Source organism: Anser brachyrhynchus, assembly GCF_964034855.1.
Source record: "Anser brachyrhynchus genome assembly, chromosome: 5".
NCBI classification, from domain to species: domain Eukaryota; kingdom Metazoa; phylum Chordata; class Aves; order Anseriformes; family Anatidae; genus Anser; species Anser brachyrhynchus.
Genome location: NC_137699.1, coordinates 37,210,431 through 37,229,197, shown reverse-complemented (window position 1 = coordinate 37,229,197; position 18,767 = coordinate 37,210,431). Strand labels below are relative to the sequence as shown.

General features: G+C 51.1%; 2 protein-coding genes across 2 annotated transcripts in view; one reads left to right on the top strand and one right to left on the bottom strand.

The window, feature by feature from the left end:
- Nucleotides 1-15,957, top strand: part of SLC67A1 (solute carrier family 67 member 1) — a 64,514-nt gene extending 48,557 nt beyond the window's left edge. The window contains exons 9-11 of the mRNA XM_080595236.1: nt 7,373-7,474; nt 10,750-10,870; nt 15,672-15,957. Of these exons, the coding sequence (XP_080451362.1) occupies nt 7,373-7,474; nt 10,750-10,870; nt 15,672-15,859 (411 nt within the window). The 3' untranslated portion in view covers nt 15,860-15,957. The remainder of the gene's footprint in view (nt 1-7,372; nt 7,475-10,749; nt 10,871-15,671) is intronic.
- Nucleotides 15,958-17,299: 1,342 nt separating this feature from the next.
- PHLDA2 (pleckstrin homology like domain family A member 2) lies at nt 17,300-18,567 on the bottom strand. Its single transcript, XM_080595240.1, has 2 exons — nt 18,002-18,567; nt 17,300-17,731 (listed from the first exon to the last, which is right to left on the bottom strand). The coding sequence occupies exon 1, from the start codon at nt 18,439-18,441 to the stop codon at nt 18,043-18,045; it is 399 nt and encodes a 132-aa protein (XP_080451366.1). The 5' UTR covers nt 18,442-18,567; the 3' UTR covers nt 17,300-17,731; nt 18,002-18,042.
- Nucleotides 18,568-18,767: the final 200 nt, after the last annotated feature.

Genomic DNA, 18,767 nt, shown 5'->3' with positions numbered 1-18,767 from the left:
CTTCATGCTATTGTTTCCCAGGTTAGTTTGGCTGAAACTGCTGTAGTTAAGGTTACCTGCACTGCCGTGCCAGTGCACCCTACGGTCCTGAGGGGTGTGGGACCTGCTGCTTTCACTCTGCTTCCTAGCAAATAACCAGATGGCAGCGCTAGCCAAGGCTCTGACCCTTCCCACAGTCTGGGTTTCATCCCAACCATACCCATTACCGTGCTGGAATCCAGCAGTGGCCTCCGGGCTCAGGTGCAGTATCTGCTTTGCTGGGGAGGCTTTGCCTTGGGGCGTTTGGCACAGAAACTGGCTTTTGTCAGCCAGGCAGCTTGCTTTCATCTATCCATGCAGTTTCTGTCTGTTTTGCTACACATGTTCAACAGCGCATGACTTCGGACAGCAGAAATGCAGGAGGAGGGAAGTGGTCGTAGCGTATGAAGGAACTTCTTTTCCTTGTGGTGCTGTGTTGGGGTTTGTAGTCCAAACACCAGAAAAAGAAAGAGAAAAATGCTTTTTTTTTTTTTTTTAAAGCACAGGACCTCTGAATCCTGATGGCAGCAAAGACATCTTGCAAAGCACTGCCTGCTGCTTTGTTGCTTGTTCTTTCCACTTTGTAGCTGGCAGTTACCAGCTCCACTCTAGTTTTCACAGGACCAGATCCTCAGTTGGTCCAAATCTATGATGCTTTCACCATCTGCCTTTAAAGCTACTGTAAGACATGAGATTTGTGTCCTAACTCTCAAATCAGGACCCTGGCTGCACTGGCCCAAAGGTATCTCTTGTAGATAGTGGCCGAGTTAATACTTTACAACTGCTTTCTGTCGAGTTTCCTCCAGTGGAAGATGTGCACAGGAGATGTAACGTGTGCCAGCTCCATCCCGCTGAGCTCATGGGCCTTCATCGTCCCTCAGCTGGCATTTCAGGCACGTCTGTTTCTGTTGTACAGTGAATTGATACTGCTGGAGATATAAATGCAGATTAAGGTGCAAGCAAATTCCACCAGTCTAGATGGGTGAATGGTGATTAATATCTGCTGACTGGCTTCCCCACTTCACTTGCTAAATTATAGCTTTATTCATAACAAATATAACGTCCTTTTCAATGAATTTCATCAAGCAGGTCCTCAGCTTTGATTTCTCATTCCTTAGTTTGCCTTTCTCTAAAATACTGCAGGGGTTTTCTCCCTGACTTGCTCTAAGCCTCCCTGTTAGAGATCCCCCTCTCATTTGCATTCCTCCTGGGCCTGAAAATGGGCCACATTTAAGAACTTTTATAGGTGGGAGTGGACGTCATAGAACCAAAGGGGGAAATAAAAATCAAGCTGCATCCTGTTTACTCTAAACATCCTTGTAGACATTGAAAACAGTGCTCAGGGGTCTGTTCTGCAGGGCAGGAGGGCAAGGCCGTGGTCTCCTGTACATGTACAGTACACACTGCCTGTGCTAAGAGGTTTCAGGCGTGCACAGATTTCGGCGTTTTGACGTCAAGCAAGACCTTGTCCAACTGTTCCCCAAAAGTCATACACCAACAAATGGCATTGCCTGGTCTGCCAATTCCTGGCAAGTCCAGTAACATTATTGCAGTTTCTATTTTTTCTATATATTTTTTTCCATTTAATTTTCAAAGCTAACACAAAGGGATGTCACAGCCCCCTTTCCCAGCCTGGTAAGCAATACCAAGGCAATTCAAATACTGATAGTCTCTTCCTGCTTTCCTCTCCTGCCCCGAGGTTGTTACGCTCCAATTGCTTAACTTCATTTTTCAGCTTCTCAGCCTCATTTAACCTCCTGTGGTGACAAGCAGCCACCACACTGTCAACATCTGTGCTTCTCATCATTCAAGTCAACTACAGAGTGTGTAGAGAGGAGATTTGGAGTGGTTTTGAGTCAGTCAGATAAGCTTTGAGTCAGATAGGCAACTCAAGAACTTTGCCGTGGACATCTCAAACACCTCTCTGCACAGGGGGATCAGCGCAGAAACGCCAACCACATCTCTGCATCCCATCTCTGTGGGATGGTCAGGGAGACCTGAGTGGCCCAAAGTAATACATCTGCTGACATTATTGTTGTAGAAGTACCAACAGGTGTACTTGTCCATGGGAAAGAGGCTTCCAGGCTCTTGGGATGAAGCACTAGGAGCTGGTGTAAATTTGCTGCTCCAGACGCTGCCCCTGCCCTGCTCTTCATCCTGGACAGGTCACCTTAGCTCTTCTCCAGCAGACTTGACACTAACATTCCCTTGTGAAGCACTCCAACTTGCAAGGTTAAATAGCCTTGTGTGGGAAGTCCACTGGCTCCTTGCTGGATTGCATTTTCCAATAATAAAATAGTTAAAGGGTAATTAAATATATATATATATTTATGCATTTATTTATGACTGCTAGGAAGAGATCATCAGCTGCACCTGCTTGCAGTTAGGCAAAGAGCATCATCTGATAGCAGAGGATACGGAGCAGGCACAGTGAGGGTGGGAAGGGGACAGACGGATGGAAAATAGCAAGGGGAGGATAATTCATGCAATGCAGGCTCCGCACCCTGACAGCGTGGGGCTGGCTGATGGGCTGGGGTGGTGCCAGAGCAAGTCCGGGAGGAGGAGTCTGATGGGAGATAACGAAATGAGGATGGGAAGGCAGAGAGCGGGAGGGGCACAAAACCTCACATTGCAGAAATCCCCTTGCTTGTGATGTGTTTGAATCATTTTCATCTGATTGCTGGTGGGTATCCAGTGAGAGGTCTGGGAGCCCATCAGGGATGCTGTACCTCTTGTCCTCGGCACTGTGATTCCAGAGCCCTCACATCTCAGAGGCCATGTGAATGAAATTTCCCTCCTATTGAATGTCTAGGAGTGTGGGATGCTATTCATTCTCCCTCCAGAGGATAATTAATTTCATAATCATATGAAAATTAAAATAACTTAACTTTGCATAATGGGCAAAAGCAGGCCTAGGATCCAGCTCTTTTTGGAGTGGGGAGTGTGATGGCATGGAGGACTTCAGGCGTAGTATGTGCTTGGAAAATGCTGCCGGAGGATTAAGGCAGGGGAAATACCTGGAGTCCCTGGTTCGTATCTGGTCACATCTGATGCTTAGATTTCCAGACATGGGAGGGGGCAGGGGGAGCTCTCCTTAAGAACTTTTTCTCTGAAAACAAAGCAAAACACACAAAAGAAAAACTCTGGGTGGGACAAAGGGGTAGGTATTTATTACCCCGAGGACCAAGAAATCATAAGACATCTGTTCTAGTTACTGCGTTTAGTTGGCATTGTTGTACAAACTCCACCTCTAGCTGTGCAGCTTCTGGAGGGACAAGTTCGTACTGAGTGATTCTGGAAAGATGAGAGAGATTCCTGGAGGAACGATTTACATTGCCTATCATCTTATCACCAGCCTGTCCCTCTTGCTTTTTTATTTCTCTGTGCAGCAAAAGGGATGATTAAAGAGCTGGGGATTTAATTACAGCCAGGTTCGCCTAGGGGGAAAACCCACTTGGTGAGAGGACCTTGCAACAACAAACAGAAAGTTCTCCAGTTTCCTCGCTTTGAAGGATTTAAACCTGTGGCGGGGGGTGGAGGGGGGAAAGCCAACCAGTAGGCTGGAGTTTGCAAAACACACGCTCGTCTCTCCCCTGTGAGGCCAAGTGCTGCTTCAGCAGTTCGGTCCTTACTGTCAGCTCTCCTTGCAGCCCCAACACCCTTGTGCTCTTCTGCAAGACCTGAACAAATTCTCCAATGCTTTCTGGCATTGTCGTATCTATAAAACAACCTCCTTCCCCTCCCACCCATACTAGTGCAGGGTTTTGCACTACCTTCAGCCTGTCAAGAAATGTCCAGCACTGTTTGATGCCCCAGCCTGTGTCTACCCCTGGTCCCAGCCCTTACGTGGGCTGTGCCTGCCTCCATGAGCTTCTCACGTCTTCTCCTTTCCAGGTGTTTGTTTAAATGGGTGTCTTCTTGCTGGGCTCTTTTTTCAGCGGGTGCTTGTGAAGGAGTTTGTAGGAACAGCCTCATGTCCAACGGCCACAGGTGGGCATGAAGGATCAGCCAGGTATCTGTATGACTTGGACTTTTTCCATGTCACTACTTGAGGATCCTGGTCTGGCTCCACAGCAGCTCCACACAGCAAGGAAACTGCTTTGCCGTTAAAAAGTCAGGCAAAAAATAACGCTTTAGACCTTTAAACAGCAAAAGCCTTTTCCATGCTGTAAGGGACTTGGGAGAGTTGGTGGTGAGGTCTACAAGATGTGTCACTGGCTCTCCCAAGCGAACGGGAGCTCCAGCAGATACAGTAATAGTGGGGGTGGTTTTCTACATCATCATCTGAACTAATGGAAGGAATCATGAGTACGAATCCAATGTAAGGACAAAGAGAGAGAGATTTGGCTGTTCTGCATTTATCAGGAGACTTATTTGCCTTGTAAGAAGGAGGGGGGAGGAAAAAGAAAAAGCAGTGTTGGTTTTTCCTGCGACATGTGTACACAGCCACGGGCAGTGCCTGTTATTTCACTTGCAAACAATTTCCTCTCCCTTTTGTTTATTGATGACAGAACACATTCCAGCCAGGTACACTGTCTCTGCCCCAGCACTTCAAAGGAGGTCAGGTTACAAAGGCAAGCACCATCCAGCAGATTAAATGTGGGAGGGGAAGGCCCATGAGATCTCAAGTGGAGGCTGCATGCAAGGAAAAAGCCTCGAACATGCCAGCAGGAATAAAAATGAATCCCACTGCTGCCTTTTCGGTGCTGACCAAGCTTATCCATGGGAGCGAGGAAGCCCAAACTGTCCCAGGTGCCCCCGCTACTGCCTACGTCCATACTAACAGCACTGCAAGGGCAGCACGTCACCCAAACCCTCCACGAGATCGTGCACACCAACCTTTTGGTTTCCTCCATCCCAAATGTGCCCATGCTGCTGCTCGAGCAAATCGGGCACCTGCATGCCCATGAAAAATTGTAGGTGGCATTTTGGCAGGTGTGCTTGGCACAAGGATGTCATCACTGGGTGGTGCAGATCCGTCTGTCCCCATTTTTCTAGACTTTTCTTCCTCTAAGCCTCTTTCTAGGGATTTTACAAGCTTATCTATGACTCAGGAAAGCTCTCTGCTGGAAGTAATGAGTTGTCAGGTCTCATTTCTGGCCGTAAGCAGGTCCTGAGCTCCAAAAATATTATCCTTCACCTAAATCAAGATGCTGGTGTTAGAAAGGGTGAGGTGATGACTCAAGATGAGGGGCCTTTGTGGCTTATGGCTGAATCAGCAACAACAACGCTGGGAGGGAGACCAGCAGCAAAAGCCAATGGGGCCCAGTAACCAGTGGGGAGGCTGGGGTATGTATAACCCAGGGATGTCCACATGGCCTGGGATGGAAAGCAGGTGACGTGGGCTGATGCTTGCCGCTCCCATGGTGATCTGAGTAGGCTTCTCTGGAAATCACTGATGATATCCCCCCATGACTCAAGGATGGGCAGGGACAGGGCTGCGCCTGCACGGTGAATCCCGATTAAATACACCATTCAAGTCCAGGCAAATTGAGAAACCTTTCCTCCAGTGGCTCAGAGGAGCCGAACTAGGGTTTGGGTGATGCCACCACCATGTCAAGTCACGCCGAGGGAAGGCAGTCCTGTGACTCAGCACAGCCCTGGCGGGAGGGATCGGCAGGCTGGAAGGCGTTAATGACGGTTCTTCTTCATTTTCGGAGTGCTCAGCTTAATGAAGCATGACTCAGCAGCTCCTCCACCCATCCCGCGCAGGAGCTACCAGGGCTGGCCTCATCCTCCTCCCGCCCGGCCCATGTCCGTGGCGGGCGTGAAGCCGCAATGACTCAGGTCACCCCATCGTTTGTCCCAGCATCGCACTGCACTGTCCCCAATGCCACCAGGCAGGTGAGCCGCACAGGGCTCGTGCCTCCGCCACGTATATGAGCCCAGCGCCTGAGCCCTGCCCAAGGGTGGCACAGGGACAGGGTCAGGGTCAGGGACAGGGACAGGGAAGAGGCAGAAGCATGAACTGGGAAACCAAATTTCTGCATGGCAATATGCCCCCTCACGCCAAAAATTGTGCTCTGAAGGACAGCAAAGGGATAATTTTGATTTTTTTCCATTAAGTTGTAGCTTGTTGGAGAAATACTTAAACTAGTTATCACTCTTTATGAAAACTTCACCTTATTTTCACTCTATGTCTATTTACGTTTTACTGTTTGATTTTATTTTTGCAATTAAATTGTTGTGTTTTTTTTTTTTGGACTATTTGTTGTACATTAACATTTCTTTTAAATAACATCCTTTTTTATTTATCCTGCACTGATTTCCTTTCAGTGGATTTAGGGTTTCTCCCTTAGGATTAGCACAGTAAGGCTGACAGCAGCACAGCCGTGGCCCAAGTCAAATCCGAGCACCAAGGTTTTCTTTAGGCTGCACCAAAATTGAAACGAAGCCATCACAGAAAACAAAGTGTTTTGCACTAAAGCTCTTCTTTCAAGTCAGAGGGGCTTTCATTCAGATCAAACAAACCCTTCTGAAGTGGGGGAAGCTCAGTAGATCCCTATCTGTCCCTCCCCTGGAGCCCCGTCAGCCAGGATGAGCTCTTCCACCCTCTGTCCTCTCCTGCCCACTCTGTCCAGTGCCAAGTGCGCCAGATGCTGAGCAGAGAAATGAAAGTGGGCACCTTTGCTCTCTGAAGCACTGTAAAAGACAAACATGCCCTGGGATTTACATTTTCTGCTCCTCCTTCCATCCCCCTCTCCCCCAGTTTTTGCTTAAAAACTATAAAACCAATTCCTTGCCCCTTGTGCCTGTGCATACTGCTGGGGCTGGGGATTAGCATCGCTGTTGTCCTTATTTCCTGTATAAAAATGATGAACTGCCCAAATAATACATTTATAGTTTAAAATAATGGCAAGATAAGGTACAGGAGAGGAGGTGTTTTCCACCTCTGCATAAATATGTACTGTTTTGCTTTGGAAGAGCTTGCCAAAAATGAAGAATTTAACAGTAATTGTATTTCACAAATAAAATAAAATAAAATAAAATAAAATAAAGTAAAGTAAAATAAAATAAATAAAATCCCAAGTTAAAAATTTGTATCTCCACGTGCCTTTCGATGGTTTCAATCACCGTTGCTGACCGGGCAGTGACAGCAAATTCACAGAAGCACCACTCCTTAGAGAGATCTTCTTCTGACAGGGTGGATTTATCACTAGGATGCAAAATGCTCAAAAACATGGATTGTGTCTTGAGGCCATTTACTGTGACAGCAAAGACCCTTTACCCCCCCCCCCCCCAAAAAAAAAAAAAGCAACAAGGAAATAACTCATTTGCTCCCTTTCAGTTGCCCTCTCAGCTTGTTCCCATTGATTTAAACTGGATTAACGTTGCTTGTGTGCTTCTCCCCCAGGTTGTGCAAGGTCTGGTGGTTGGGAAGCTCAGCAAACACTGCACGGAGAGGACCCTGCTCAGGCTTGGCGTCCTCGTCTTCGCCGGCGTGGGCCTGGGCATGGTAAGGTTTGCTGTAAAATCATCCACGGTGCCTTTCAATAACGTGGCAGGCAGGGGCCCGGCTGCCACCACTGCTGCTGGCAGTGCCACCGCTGGCTCTGCTGGGCAGTGCTCAGGGGGGACCAGCAGTCCTGGGCCTCTCTGCAAACATGGCTGTGCTCAGCAACGATAAAGAGTGCTGTGAGTAATGGTTACAGGGATTAGCAGAATAATAATCCGGCACAGAAATTCGTAAATCCATCCTGAGTCACTGGATTTGCATAGAGGTCCTGCCTTCCGTCCTCAAGCCGCTGCGTTTCCTGAACAGCCCAGAAAGTAAATGCAGATTATGGGGAGAAAAAACATTGCAGTCGTACCCTGCGGTGAGACAGAGAAGGACTTTTTTTCTCATCTTTCCGGGCCTTTGTTTTGCCTAATTCCCCCAAGATTAGAGCATTTGGAGAAGGAAGCAGCAAGAAAATAATTCAGCTCCTCGGTTTGGGGATAAGCGGCGTCACCCATCGCCAGTTGTATTGGTGTGGGCGAGAGTCGATGCCAACCCCAAATGTCAATCGGGAAATCGTGCTGACGTGGGCAGCTCTGCCGATAATCACGTTCACTCAGATAAGCCAGCTCTGCCCAGGGCGGTGGGATGCTTGGGAAGGGTCTGCCTGGTCCCTGCCCACTGGCATTGTGCCTTTTCAGCTGGTGGTGGTGTGCCCCATAAAGTGTGGCCCAGGGGTGGTTTTAAGGGTCTCACCACTCGGGTTTGGTCTTGGGTGGGAGCAATTAGGTGGGGTCAAGGTGGAGCTGGCCCACCTTGAGATGTGAGGACCAGTAGATGGGAGCAGGGCATGGTGCCGCTGATTTTGGGTCTACAGGGCTCAGGCAGAGGGCCTATGGTGGAGTAAAGGGCTTTGGTGCACCAGTGTCTCACTGGGATGGAGGGCTGGCAGCTGCTGAAAGTACAGGAGAAAGCCTCGACAGCAGAGCAGACTGGAGGCACTCACTCAGCCAACTTTGTTGGATCTGGTGTATGTGTCTGAAACCTATCCAAAACCAGTGTGGATGGGACACACAAGCTCACTGGGCAGCAATGACAGAGCAGCAAGGGGGTGATTTGGGGAGGGTAATTCCCATTTTCCTCTGGAGAGACAGCAGCGCAGGGGCCACAGGGCTGACGTGGCTGCACGGGGAGGGGAAAGCGGGGAAGGGAAATGGTTGGTTTGAGAGCTGGCAGTTACACCATGCCTGGAGGGCTGTGGACGTCCTGACAGCATGGCCCAGGGACAAGGGTCAGTGATGACTTCCCACAAGAGCTATTCATAGGCAAATGCAGCAGCCGTCCTTGTTGGGCACACAGTCCTTATTAAAAAGCGCTCTGTTGGGTGGTTTGCTGCAAAAATATCTGTCTCTGGGGTGGCTTTTTGTTTCAGGCAGGTCCCAAGCACAAGGATGACAACAAATCCCCAAAGAGAGGCAGTGAGGAAAAGCAGCTATCTGTCCATACAAGAACCTCCAAAACCCACTCCCTTGCCATGAGGCGGGCTGAAGGGATTTCAGATGGGGGCCGCCGATGGCCGCAGACAGCCGGGAAGAGGCTGAAGGATGCTTGGCAGCAGCAGAGGGAAGGGGTGGGCTGGGAGCCCTGCAGTCACACCTGGAAGAGGGAGAGCAGGGTAGGGTGTCTGGCATGCAGATGCTGGCAGTGCTGCGAGCCGAGTGTGTGGGCAGGGGCGTAGGAGGTCTTGGCGGTGTCGACGGGGAAGTTTTTTCGCTTTGTCTCAAGGCATGGCTGTGCCCCATCCTGCCTCCTCCCCTCTGGTTCCCAGGCGCTGGGTTTTGAGCTGAAACTCCTGGGTCTGCCTTCCTCGCCTTGAAAATGGCCTCGGATCTGGCCGGGTGGAAAAGGTTGCTGTCTGCTGGGCTGCAGATGAGTAGCGGACACCAAGCTCCACCTGACCCCATCCCGTCAAAGCCCCAAGGCAGCAAGGAGACGTTCCCCAAGGTCTATGCACAGCTGCGAGTCTGCTCTTTCCTGGCCATTTCCTTCACCCTCCAGCCCCTGAAGACACTCCTTCAAGGCAGGGGAGTGTTACAGCTGTTTTTTCCTACAACCGCCGTGTTGTCCCGCAATGACATTTGCCCTGGCAAGGAATTATTCTCCCCCTGTCTGAATGTTTATGTACCAAATACCTGTTCCTCTGACTTTGTTCACCAGTTCCTTAAGCAGGAATGCCTAGTTCTTAACTAAAATGTAGGCAAAGAGCCCCTCCAAGGAGAGAAACCTGGCCGTGTACAAGTCTAGAGGGGAACTATGAATAAACCTCAGTATTTCCAAGTCATTAGTTAGCGATGGCTCTGGGCTTCTCCATCTTCTGTAGCCAAGAGGCACAGACCAGTTTTTATGAGTGAGAACCCCAGAGAATGAAACCTCTGGCTGGGCCGGTGACTGTTCCAGCCACAACAACACACCTCGAGATGAGGCTGAGGGCAGGAGACTGGCAAGGGAGGGGGAATTTCCTTTCCATGCCCCAGAGAAATATATTTATTTGACCAGCAGGGCTGAGAGCCGCTCTAGCCCCATCGCTGAGGGATCCTCACCGCTTTTGTTTAAGCCTTAAACAGCTGGAGGGATGTTTCCACTAAGAATATGTGCAATAACAAAATCATTACTCTCCTTAATTATGCTCGCTAATGTGCGCTTATGGCCAGAAGACCTATTCCAGATTACTGAATTTGGTGAATTTATTAGCGAGGAAGCAGGAGAACAGGATTAGAAATCCCAAAGGTACAGCATTACATAATGCACCGGGTTCATTCATTTTGGCAAGCTTAGTTTGGTTTTAATTAGTTATGATAATGAACCAAAGTGCCTTCTCTAGGCTGTTTTGTATAAGTAATGGAGGCTTCCTGAAATACACCACATGCATCTGCTGCTGAACATTTCCTTAGGACTTGGACAAGGGACAGAAGACCGGGGGGAGGGTGTGGGGACGTCACTAATTCCCAGACACTAAAAATACCCGCGGCAGGGCTGGAAAACGTGCTGCCGGATTACAGGGTATCGCCTGCTACTTGTGCTGCATGCTTGGAATAATTCCCTGCACACAAATGCTGGGAGACGGAAGACCCTGAAATGGCCAAAGCCACATTGTCATAAATCAGTTGGGGCTCTCACAATTTACCTAAATGTCACAGGTTTGGCTCGTGATGTTTTTCTGTATAGTTTCTTGCTGCAAAGTTGCTTTTTTGTGCTCTCTAATGATCCGTGGTCCCTTGTGTCTTGTCTCTTAGGCTTTGATGAGGACTGTATGGCATTACTGCATCATTGCCTTGCCGCTGGTGTTTGCCTTCACCATGCTGGGCACCATCACCGACAGCATCCTCACCAAGGCTGTCCCCTCCTCCGACACCGGTAAGGCTCATCAGAGAGAGCAGACAGGTCCTTTTCCATGCCCTTTGCTCTTTTTTTGGGGCCCATCAGGTGCTTCCCAGCTCAGGCTCCAGCTCACCACAGTGGATGCCCGTTTCCCCAGCAAATCTGGCTGCAGCAGTTGTATGTGGTGGGTGTCAGTGGAGGGGTGAGTGAGTACCGGTGGTACTAGCACAGGATGAGTCAGAGCAGTGTTGAACAAACATCCCACGGCCGGTGCACCCAGTCCTACCCTACCTGCTGCCATCAGGCTCCAGGGTGCTGTCGGCTCTGGACCTTCAGTCCCCTTTGCCCTACACAAGGTGAAGTCCGTGGCCTGATATACCTCACTCTTTCAGCAGCTGTTTCCCCAGAAAGCTGACACCATCCCCAGCACCACCATCCCTAATCCCCCACTCAGCACCAATCCATGTGCTTTGCTTCCAGCCCCATGCGGTCATTGCCCTGTCTCCATTTTTGGCCATATCTCTGCATAGAGTTACTTTATTTCTCTGTACAAGGGGTCTGAAATGCAGCCGTAGAAGCAGAAATCTTCACATCTGCAATTTTTCTTCAGTTGACTGAGGAAATATGGCTGTGTTGCTGCCATGGGAGCCTTGCTGAGTTTGCCCCATGATGGAGCAGCGTTAACCTGCTACAGTGTATTCCACTCATGGTCTTTCACAGTTTGCTCCCGGAGCTCTGACCACCAGGTACTCAAGAGTTCCTCTGCTTTAGCTGAGCCCTTCTGGGCCACCAGCCTTCACACTTCAGCTTCACTTGCAGCTGTCTGAGCAGATACCTTCCCACAGAACCCTACTGAGAATTGGCTTTAGAGTCTGCACAGCCCATTAGTGAAGTTTATAAAGCACTTTTAAGATGCTTCTGGATGAAGAGCTTTTCTAAACGTCACTCCAGAAGTTTATTTGTAGAGCTGAAGACCGCCTCTACTACAAATGCTGGGAGCCCACGATTTCCAAGCGCGATGTTTCTACCTGGGAGAAGTTCCTAGACCATGCAGAGGCGAGGTCTCAGATGCCCCAACCCCTCTGCATGACCAGGAAGGAAATCTGCTGCTTCACGACTTGGAGCAACATTCAGCGAGGAGGGAGAGTAGTGGAGGAAGGGCACCAAAGGCCTTTGGGGCATAAAGTAAAGCTGGAATTCATCCAGGCTCTGCTCAAAGGGGCTTTGTAAGGAAAAACAGAGCATTGCTCGGCTCTTAAAGCCCGGAGGCTAGCATCGGTCAGAGGGGAAAATGGGTTTAGTTGCCTCACCCTGGTCCCCGCTTGCGTATGTTGTTACGACAGGACAGGATGGATGATCTCTGCACAGAAAGGCAGGATGGAGACAGCCCATGGGGTGGCAGGAGAATGTCTGGGGACCCTGGGATATGTGCTCTAATGTGCCCATCCATTCTGGGCTGATGCCATGTCAAGTGCTCCTACAAATTACAGGCTCAAAACTGTGCACGAGGAGGAGGCATGCTGCCGGAATGGAAGATCACAGCAGTGGTGGAAAACTGTGTCTTCGCCAGCCCTTCCTGCCCCTCACCCTTACAACAGTGCTTTCCCTCACGGTGTTTCCCAGGGAGGAGGCATCTGCTAGTCTCGTGCTTGTTTTGGGCGCATCCCCAGTGAAGGCAGGAATGCCTGACACAGCAGAGCCACGTCCTCGCGAGCTGCCTCTCCGCGGCAGCTGTGGCTGTGACGGCGTGGGTGTCTCTCAGAGCAATGCGGCTATTAAGATGCCTGCCATCCGTCGCAGGCCGTGGGTGGCACCACACGAGGGCTGCTCCACCCGTACAGCAGCTCGAGTGTGGCTCCTTCCTCTGCCAGCTTGAAACTGGCTCTGCAGTGAGAGCATTTTGGTGGTGTGCTAGGAATCGCCGCTTCCCCAAGGGCGTGTAAATCTGGGGATTCTCCTAACGGAAAAGCCTCTCTTTCATTCCCTGGGGTCAGCCCCTGCTGTTTTTACCTGGGACTGGCAGAGGCTAGGGGGACTTTGCTTTTGGCCAAAGGGAGGCCATGTGAGGAGCTGGAGGTTGGGGTGAGCTGAGGATGGGGTGTTGCAGGACGATTGTCTGTCCACCCTGGCTAGACACTGAGTCACCCATCCTTGCCTCCTAGCTTGGCGTTTCTGCAAGGAAACAGAGACCAGGCGGTGGCTGGAGGATGGCCCCATCCCTTGCACCCACCACCCTGCTTTCAGGCCCCATCTCAGGCCACTCCTCCTGAGGCTGACGAGTTCCAGTGAAGGCAACGGTGTGGAAATGATTTCATTCATTTCCCTTTGATTTTTTTTCCCCTCCCCATCTTCAAAGGCAGGAAGGGAAAATGTTGCACCACGTGCATGTGCCATTCAGCTGGCCGCGCGAGCTGGTGGGAGTGCAGCCCCAAGCCAAGGCGGGCTCGCATCGGCACAAGCACTCCTTGTCCCCCCGAGAATGGAGGTCTTGTTCCTGCCTAAAGGAGGGGGGAGGTAGGAAGGAAGTGAAGCAGAGCATCACTGCTTCACGGGCCTGTGTTTCACAATTTTATTTGCACATCAGGCGCAAAGCCCTAGAAGGAGAGCTTGCAATGAGGCTCGGCCCCCCCAGTCCCCCCCAAGCTTTGCCTTGCTGGTTCGGAGGCGGCCGCTCGTGGTGCCCTGATCATTAAATGAGGCCACGCTATTGCCCCGCGGGCACCAGGCTGATCCGAGCCAGCACTGTCATCTGAAGGCGGTGACAGGATGTGAGCTGGAAAGGAGTGAGCTGGGAGGAGGGACACGGCCCCGAAACCTGTGGGAGGAGAGGCTGGGAGAAGGTCTGGGGTGGGAGGTGACTGCACTGGCCAGGTCTGGCCACATGGGAAGGGGTAGCGATGCCAGGTATGGGAAAAAGCAGGGGAAAAGCTAGTGAAGGAGGAAAAAAAGGGGGAGGAAAGGTACAGAAAGATGAGATCACTGTGATAAAGAAGGTGGCAAGCAAGCATGGGTTTTGGCAGAGCTGAACAAAGTGATGCAGACATGGTTTTTGCTGGCGTGGTGACTCGTCACGGTTAAAGGTCTGATGTTAACTGAGATCTATCACGTGTGCAGCGTGGAAATGGAGCGAGGGTTGAGATTTACAGTGTCCCAAAGCTCCAGGGCATCCGACACGAGGGATCTAATTTAAGCCCATTAAATAGAAATTATCTTTCTCAGCAGTGTGTTACAGAAGTGCAGAGGGAGAGCCCAGCCTTTTGAGAGGATGGATTTCAGCTCAAAAAAAAAAAAAAAAAAAGGAAAGGAAAAAAGTGCCTCCTCAATCATAAGAGCCAGTTTGGCAATTGCAAGTAGTAATTAGTTTAATTCAAATACCTAGAGGGAAAAAAATAATTGCAAAACCTGCCCAGAAAGTTTGGTGGTTGTGGGATTGTTCCCATTGGCAAAGGGTCAGGTTAAGGTCCCACCCATCGCCGTGGTGTTCCCATGTGCAGGAGGAGCTCAGCAGCTCTTCCAGGGAGACTTCCTTCTCCGCGCACCATGACTACGCCCTCGGTTCAGGCTCATTGCACAAGTATTTTAAGCATTTTTGATAAAAGCGCAGCAGTCCCAGTGCAGCATTACACCAACACCTGGCTGCCCACCCTCCCTCTGAGCTGGGGTGGGGGGGTCAGTCCTCCATGGTCACCCACTGCTCTAAGCCATGCTAGATATCACACTGGTGTCCACATCTTGCAAGCAGGACAGCATCCTCCCCTTGCCTAGGTGTTGCTGGCATGGTGTGGTGATGGTTCAGTTCATGTCTTGGTGGAAAATTGATGCCAACAGCCCACTAATCACACTGGGGTTAAGAGAAATAATTTAAAACAACATTTCAGAGCAGAGCATAAGTTTCTTGCACAGCTTGCCCTCCCGCCCAGTGGTGTGGGCTAATAATTTCCTGGCTGGATGGGCATTGTCTGCTCCCCTGAGTGTGAGTGCCATCCCGCATGAGGACCGCATGGCCAAGAGCCCGGCGGGTGCAGGGGACCGTGGTTGCATCCTGTGAGATGTCCTGGCGGAAAAACCTGCCTTTGCCCAAGTGGAGGTGCTTCCCCTTCCCCTGGGCTCCTGTTAACCATGCAAATGTGGGAGCTGTTGGAAGGAGAACCGGCCGAGCCGGGTGAAAGGCTCCCATTTCCATCCAAATTGAAACATCCGCTCTGTTCGCAAGGGTGTGGGGGGGGTAATCTCAAGGGGGTTCGGTCTCTAGCTGTGCTTTTAGCTATTTAGTCTTAAAGACATAGTTCAACCTAAGTTTCTTGCTCCTGATAAGCTCTCAAGAGCAGTATTATGCAAGAGAAGAAATGGTGATTGCTGCTTGGTGGGATGGGAGCCTCTCGGGTACCCACTGCTGCTAATCATGATATCAGAAGACGGCGTGCTTCGTTTTGGAAGGCGTCAATGTGCTCTTAGAAGCGACATCTCCGTCCCCAACCTGTGCTGTATTTGGCAGCCTGATTGAGTTCAGGAGCATCTTCTAGTGCCCAAAGCATCCTTGGACCCTGGCTAAGGTGGCAGTGAGCTTCGGCTTGCCTTTCAGGCAGCATTATGACCATCTGCATCACAGTGTCAAAGAGCTGAGCTGGCTCTGGTGGAAACTCGTCCCCATGCCTCCAGGAGGCCTTAGACTTAATGAACCCTAATTGGACTTCTATAAATGAATGCGAGAGATTATTTGAAGCAATTTCCTACCACTGCGGGGGGAAGGCCAGCAGGGACAAAGGGGCTCCCACACACCTCCTTCCCAAAACTCGCCCTCGCCCTGACGTGTGCCTGTCTCTGCCGTCTCTCCTAGGTACCATGCTGGGAATCTGCGCGTCGGTCCAGCCCCTGACACGGACGGTGGGCCCAACCATCGGCGGTGTGTTGTACAAACGATTCGGCGTCCACTCCTTCGGCTATTTGCAGCTAATTGTCAATATTGGGTTGTTTGTTTACCTCTTAAAGAGTAAAATCCCGCTGAGAGAGCAGAAAGCCCACTGATTCAGATGCACCAAAGCTGCCCCCTTACTCTTCCCATAGCAATAAAGAAGACAGTGGCATTGTGCTTTCTTTTTGAGGCCACAAATGTGGAATAAAGCACTTTCAACTGCTCCTTGTGTTTCTTCACCCTTGGCACAACAAAGACCTGACATCAAGGCCATCTGCCCCAGTGGGCAGACCAGCTTGCAATAGCAGGGGGCTGCATGCCCCGCAAGCTGCCTCTGCCACTGCAAACAGTCAGCAGCAGCTCCCGAGCCCCAGCTGCTCTAAGTCAGCATTCCTGCGTTGGATTCACGGAAACTGAGGGGATTAACAGCCAGCCCCTCTGCTCGGCTTGGGCTTTTTTTCTTCCCTCAATACTAACAAAGAAAATGGGGGTAGAATGCACCCACATTTGAGCAGCAGTGCGTTATCACTCTACTAACCATGCCTCTGGTGTTCTTGTGTTAGAGGGGATCCAGAGCTAAAGGCTTTCAGATGCTGTGGCCAGGTGTTTGCTATGTCCACTGTTAAAGCCTGGGAAGCCACGACGGTGCATGAGGCTGCTGGGCACAGCTGCCAGCAGGGCATGAGGAGGATGCCTGGCCCTGCTGTGGCCCTGACCCTCCTCCCAGGGTGACTTTTATTCCCTGTACTGAGCCTGTCTTGCTTTTACTACAGGCTGCTTGTAATTAAATAGCTTCCTCTACTATAAACTCTCCTACAAGAATTTCCTGATACTGGGGGAGGGGGGAAAATTATCCAAATGAAGTGATCAACTTTGGAGCATTAGTAGGGAATACTTCACTAGTGATTATTGAGCCTCACGAGATAAATCTTCAATAATTTTGTCCCCAATATATATATATATATATATATATATATATATAAAAGAACTGCTGCTTGGTCTATGGGCTCTGTAGGAAAAGACCATCTTACTCCTTCCCAGGCAATTTAACTTGATCTAGGCACCACGTCACTGCAGGCAGATAAGAGGAGATGAGTTTGGCTTGCTGTGTTGCAAAGGTGAGCAATCCTCCAGAGCTCTGGCACTGCATTAGGCTGAAATCAATAATCCAGGTCACTGCCCCAGCCCAGCAGGAAGCTATGAGGCAGCAGGGGGAAGGCAAAGGGCATTAGTAGTAGGCAGAAGCACTTTATAGTTGCAGGGAGCTCTTGCGCCGTCTTTAGCTGCCATTACTCAATTACATGGGAAAATGCTTCCAAAAGAGCCTTTACTGAGCACGTGGAAGGCTTTTGTATTTCCACCGCTGGCCAGCGCTGGCCCTCAACATGCTTTCCCTCCCTGTTCTCAGATACAGATGGGTTACCTCGAGTTCCTCCACCTCCCACTGCCCAGTCCAGGCCACCAAAATGGTGCTCACCCACTCCTTTCAAGCCACTGCCCGCGCCACAGATACACATCCACAAAAGAAGTTACTGCACCACAGACTATAGTAATAAAAAGTGAACATTTCAAGTAATTTATTTGGAATGGACATATTAATGCAAAAGCAATATTAAGACGAATAACTGCCAAAAGACATTCATCAAAATAAATACAAATATAGATAGTACAAATAATTTAAATTGTGTTTAACACCACCAGTCAGTGTTGAATCTTCCTTGCGTCTCATAAATACAAGATAATCGTTTGCGAAGTCGTGCCACTCAACACACGTGGACGCCTGGCTAGAAGTCCTGTATGGAAGTCTTTGGTTTTTCTTTTTCAAAATGCATCTCAGGCAGAGCTTGGGGCTCTTTGCTCAGCAGTCTCAACAGGCTTGGAGAAAACCAAGCTGCTTCCAGCTATCTTCTTCGCTTTCCTTCATTGGTACCCTGTCCCATTTCAGTCCAAGACACTTGCTCTGGTATATCATCCAGCGGCATGCTCTAAGGGCAGCGAGAGAAAGCAGGTTAGTGAAACGCACCGGGTGGTGGAAATAGAAAAATAAAGAGCTCCCAAGTGGGAGGCAGCGTCCAGCCCTCATCGCATGCTTGGGGGTTTCCATAGGGAATTCTGCGTGAAAGCATCGTCGAGTGCCATTTCTGCCCCGGCAGTCCCTCGCCGCCCGCACCCACCCGAAATACCCGGCCTGGGGGGACCCGGCGATGCGGGCGACCCCTTGGCAGCCGGACGGAGCACAGGGGGCTCGGGCTCACCTGGGGCCGTGCCGGGCTGTGCCAGGCGGCGGGCGGGGGGCTCAGGGCGCCCGGGCCAGCCGCCGCTCCTGGGTGCCCGCCGCCTGCTCCATCTCCTGGCGGCTCTTGAAGTCCTGGATGGCCCGCTTGTTCTGGAAGTCGATGAGGGCCATGGTAATGGAGGCGTTCCAGCAGCTCTGGTCCGGGCACCGAAAGTCAATCTCCTTGCGGTCCTTGGTGACGATGGTGAAGTAGATGTACTTGCCCGTGCGCTCCACGCAGTCCACCTTGAGGATGGAGCCGAAGCCCAGCTCCTTGCCCTTGGCCCGCTTGTGCCCGTCGGGGAAGAGGCTGAGGCTGTCCTTGGTGAGCACCACCAGCTTCTTCTTCCACAGCTGAAAAAGGCTGTCGCTGCGCTTCTCCAGCTCGCCCTCGCGGATCACCTCGGCTTGCATCTTCATCCTTTCCCCTTGCTTTTCTCCTTCTTCCCTCCCTCCCTTCCTCCGCGGCGGCTGCGGCTCCTCCAGCTGCGGCTCCGGCTGGGGCTGTGGCGACGATGAGCGATCCGTGCCGCTCAGGACCGATTTATTGCAATGAATCAGCGCCGGCCGCCTTCCGGTGCCTCCCCCGGGGAGCCCGGCCCGCCGCCCCCTCGCCGCTCCGCCTCCCGCCCGCCCCCCCGGGGCCGCGCTGCTGCGAAGGGGGAGCCTTGCGGAGACCCCACCACGCGTGGGTGCCCACCCCGGCTCAGCCGAGCCCCCAGTCCCTTGTTTTTTGCATCGTCCTC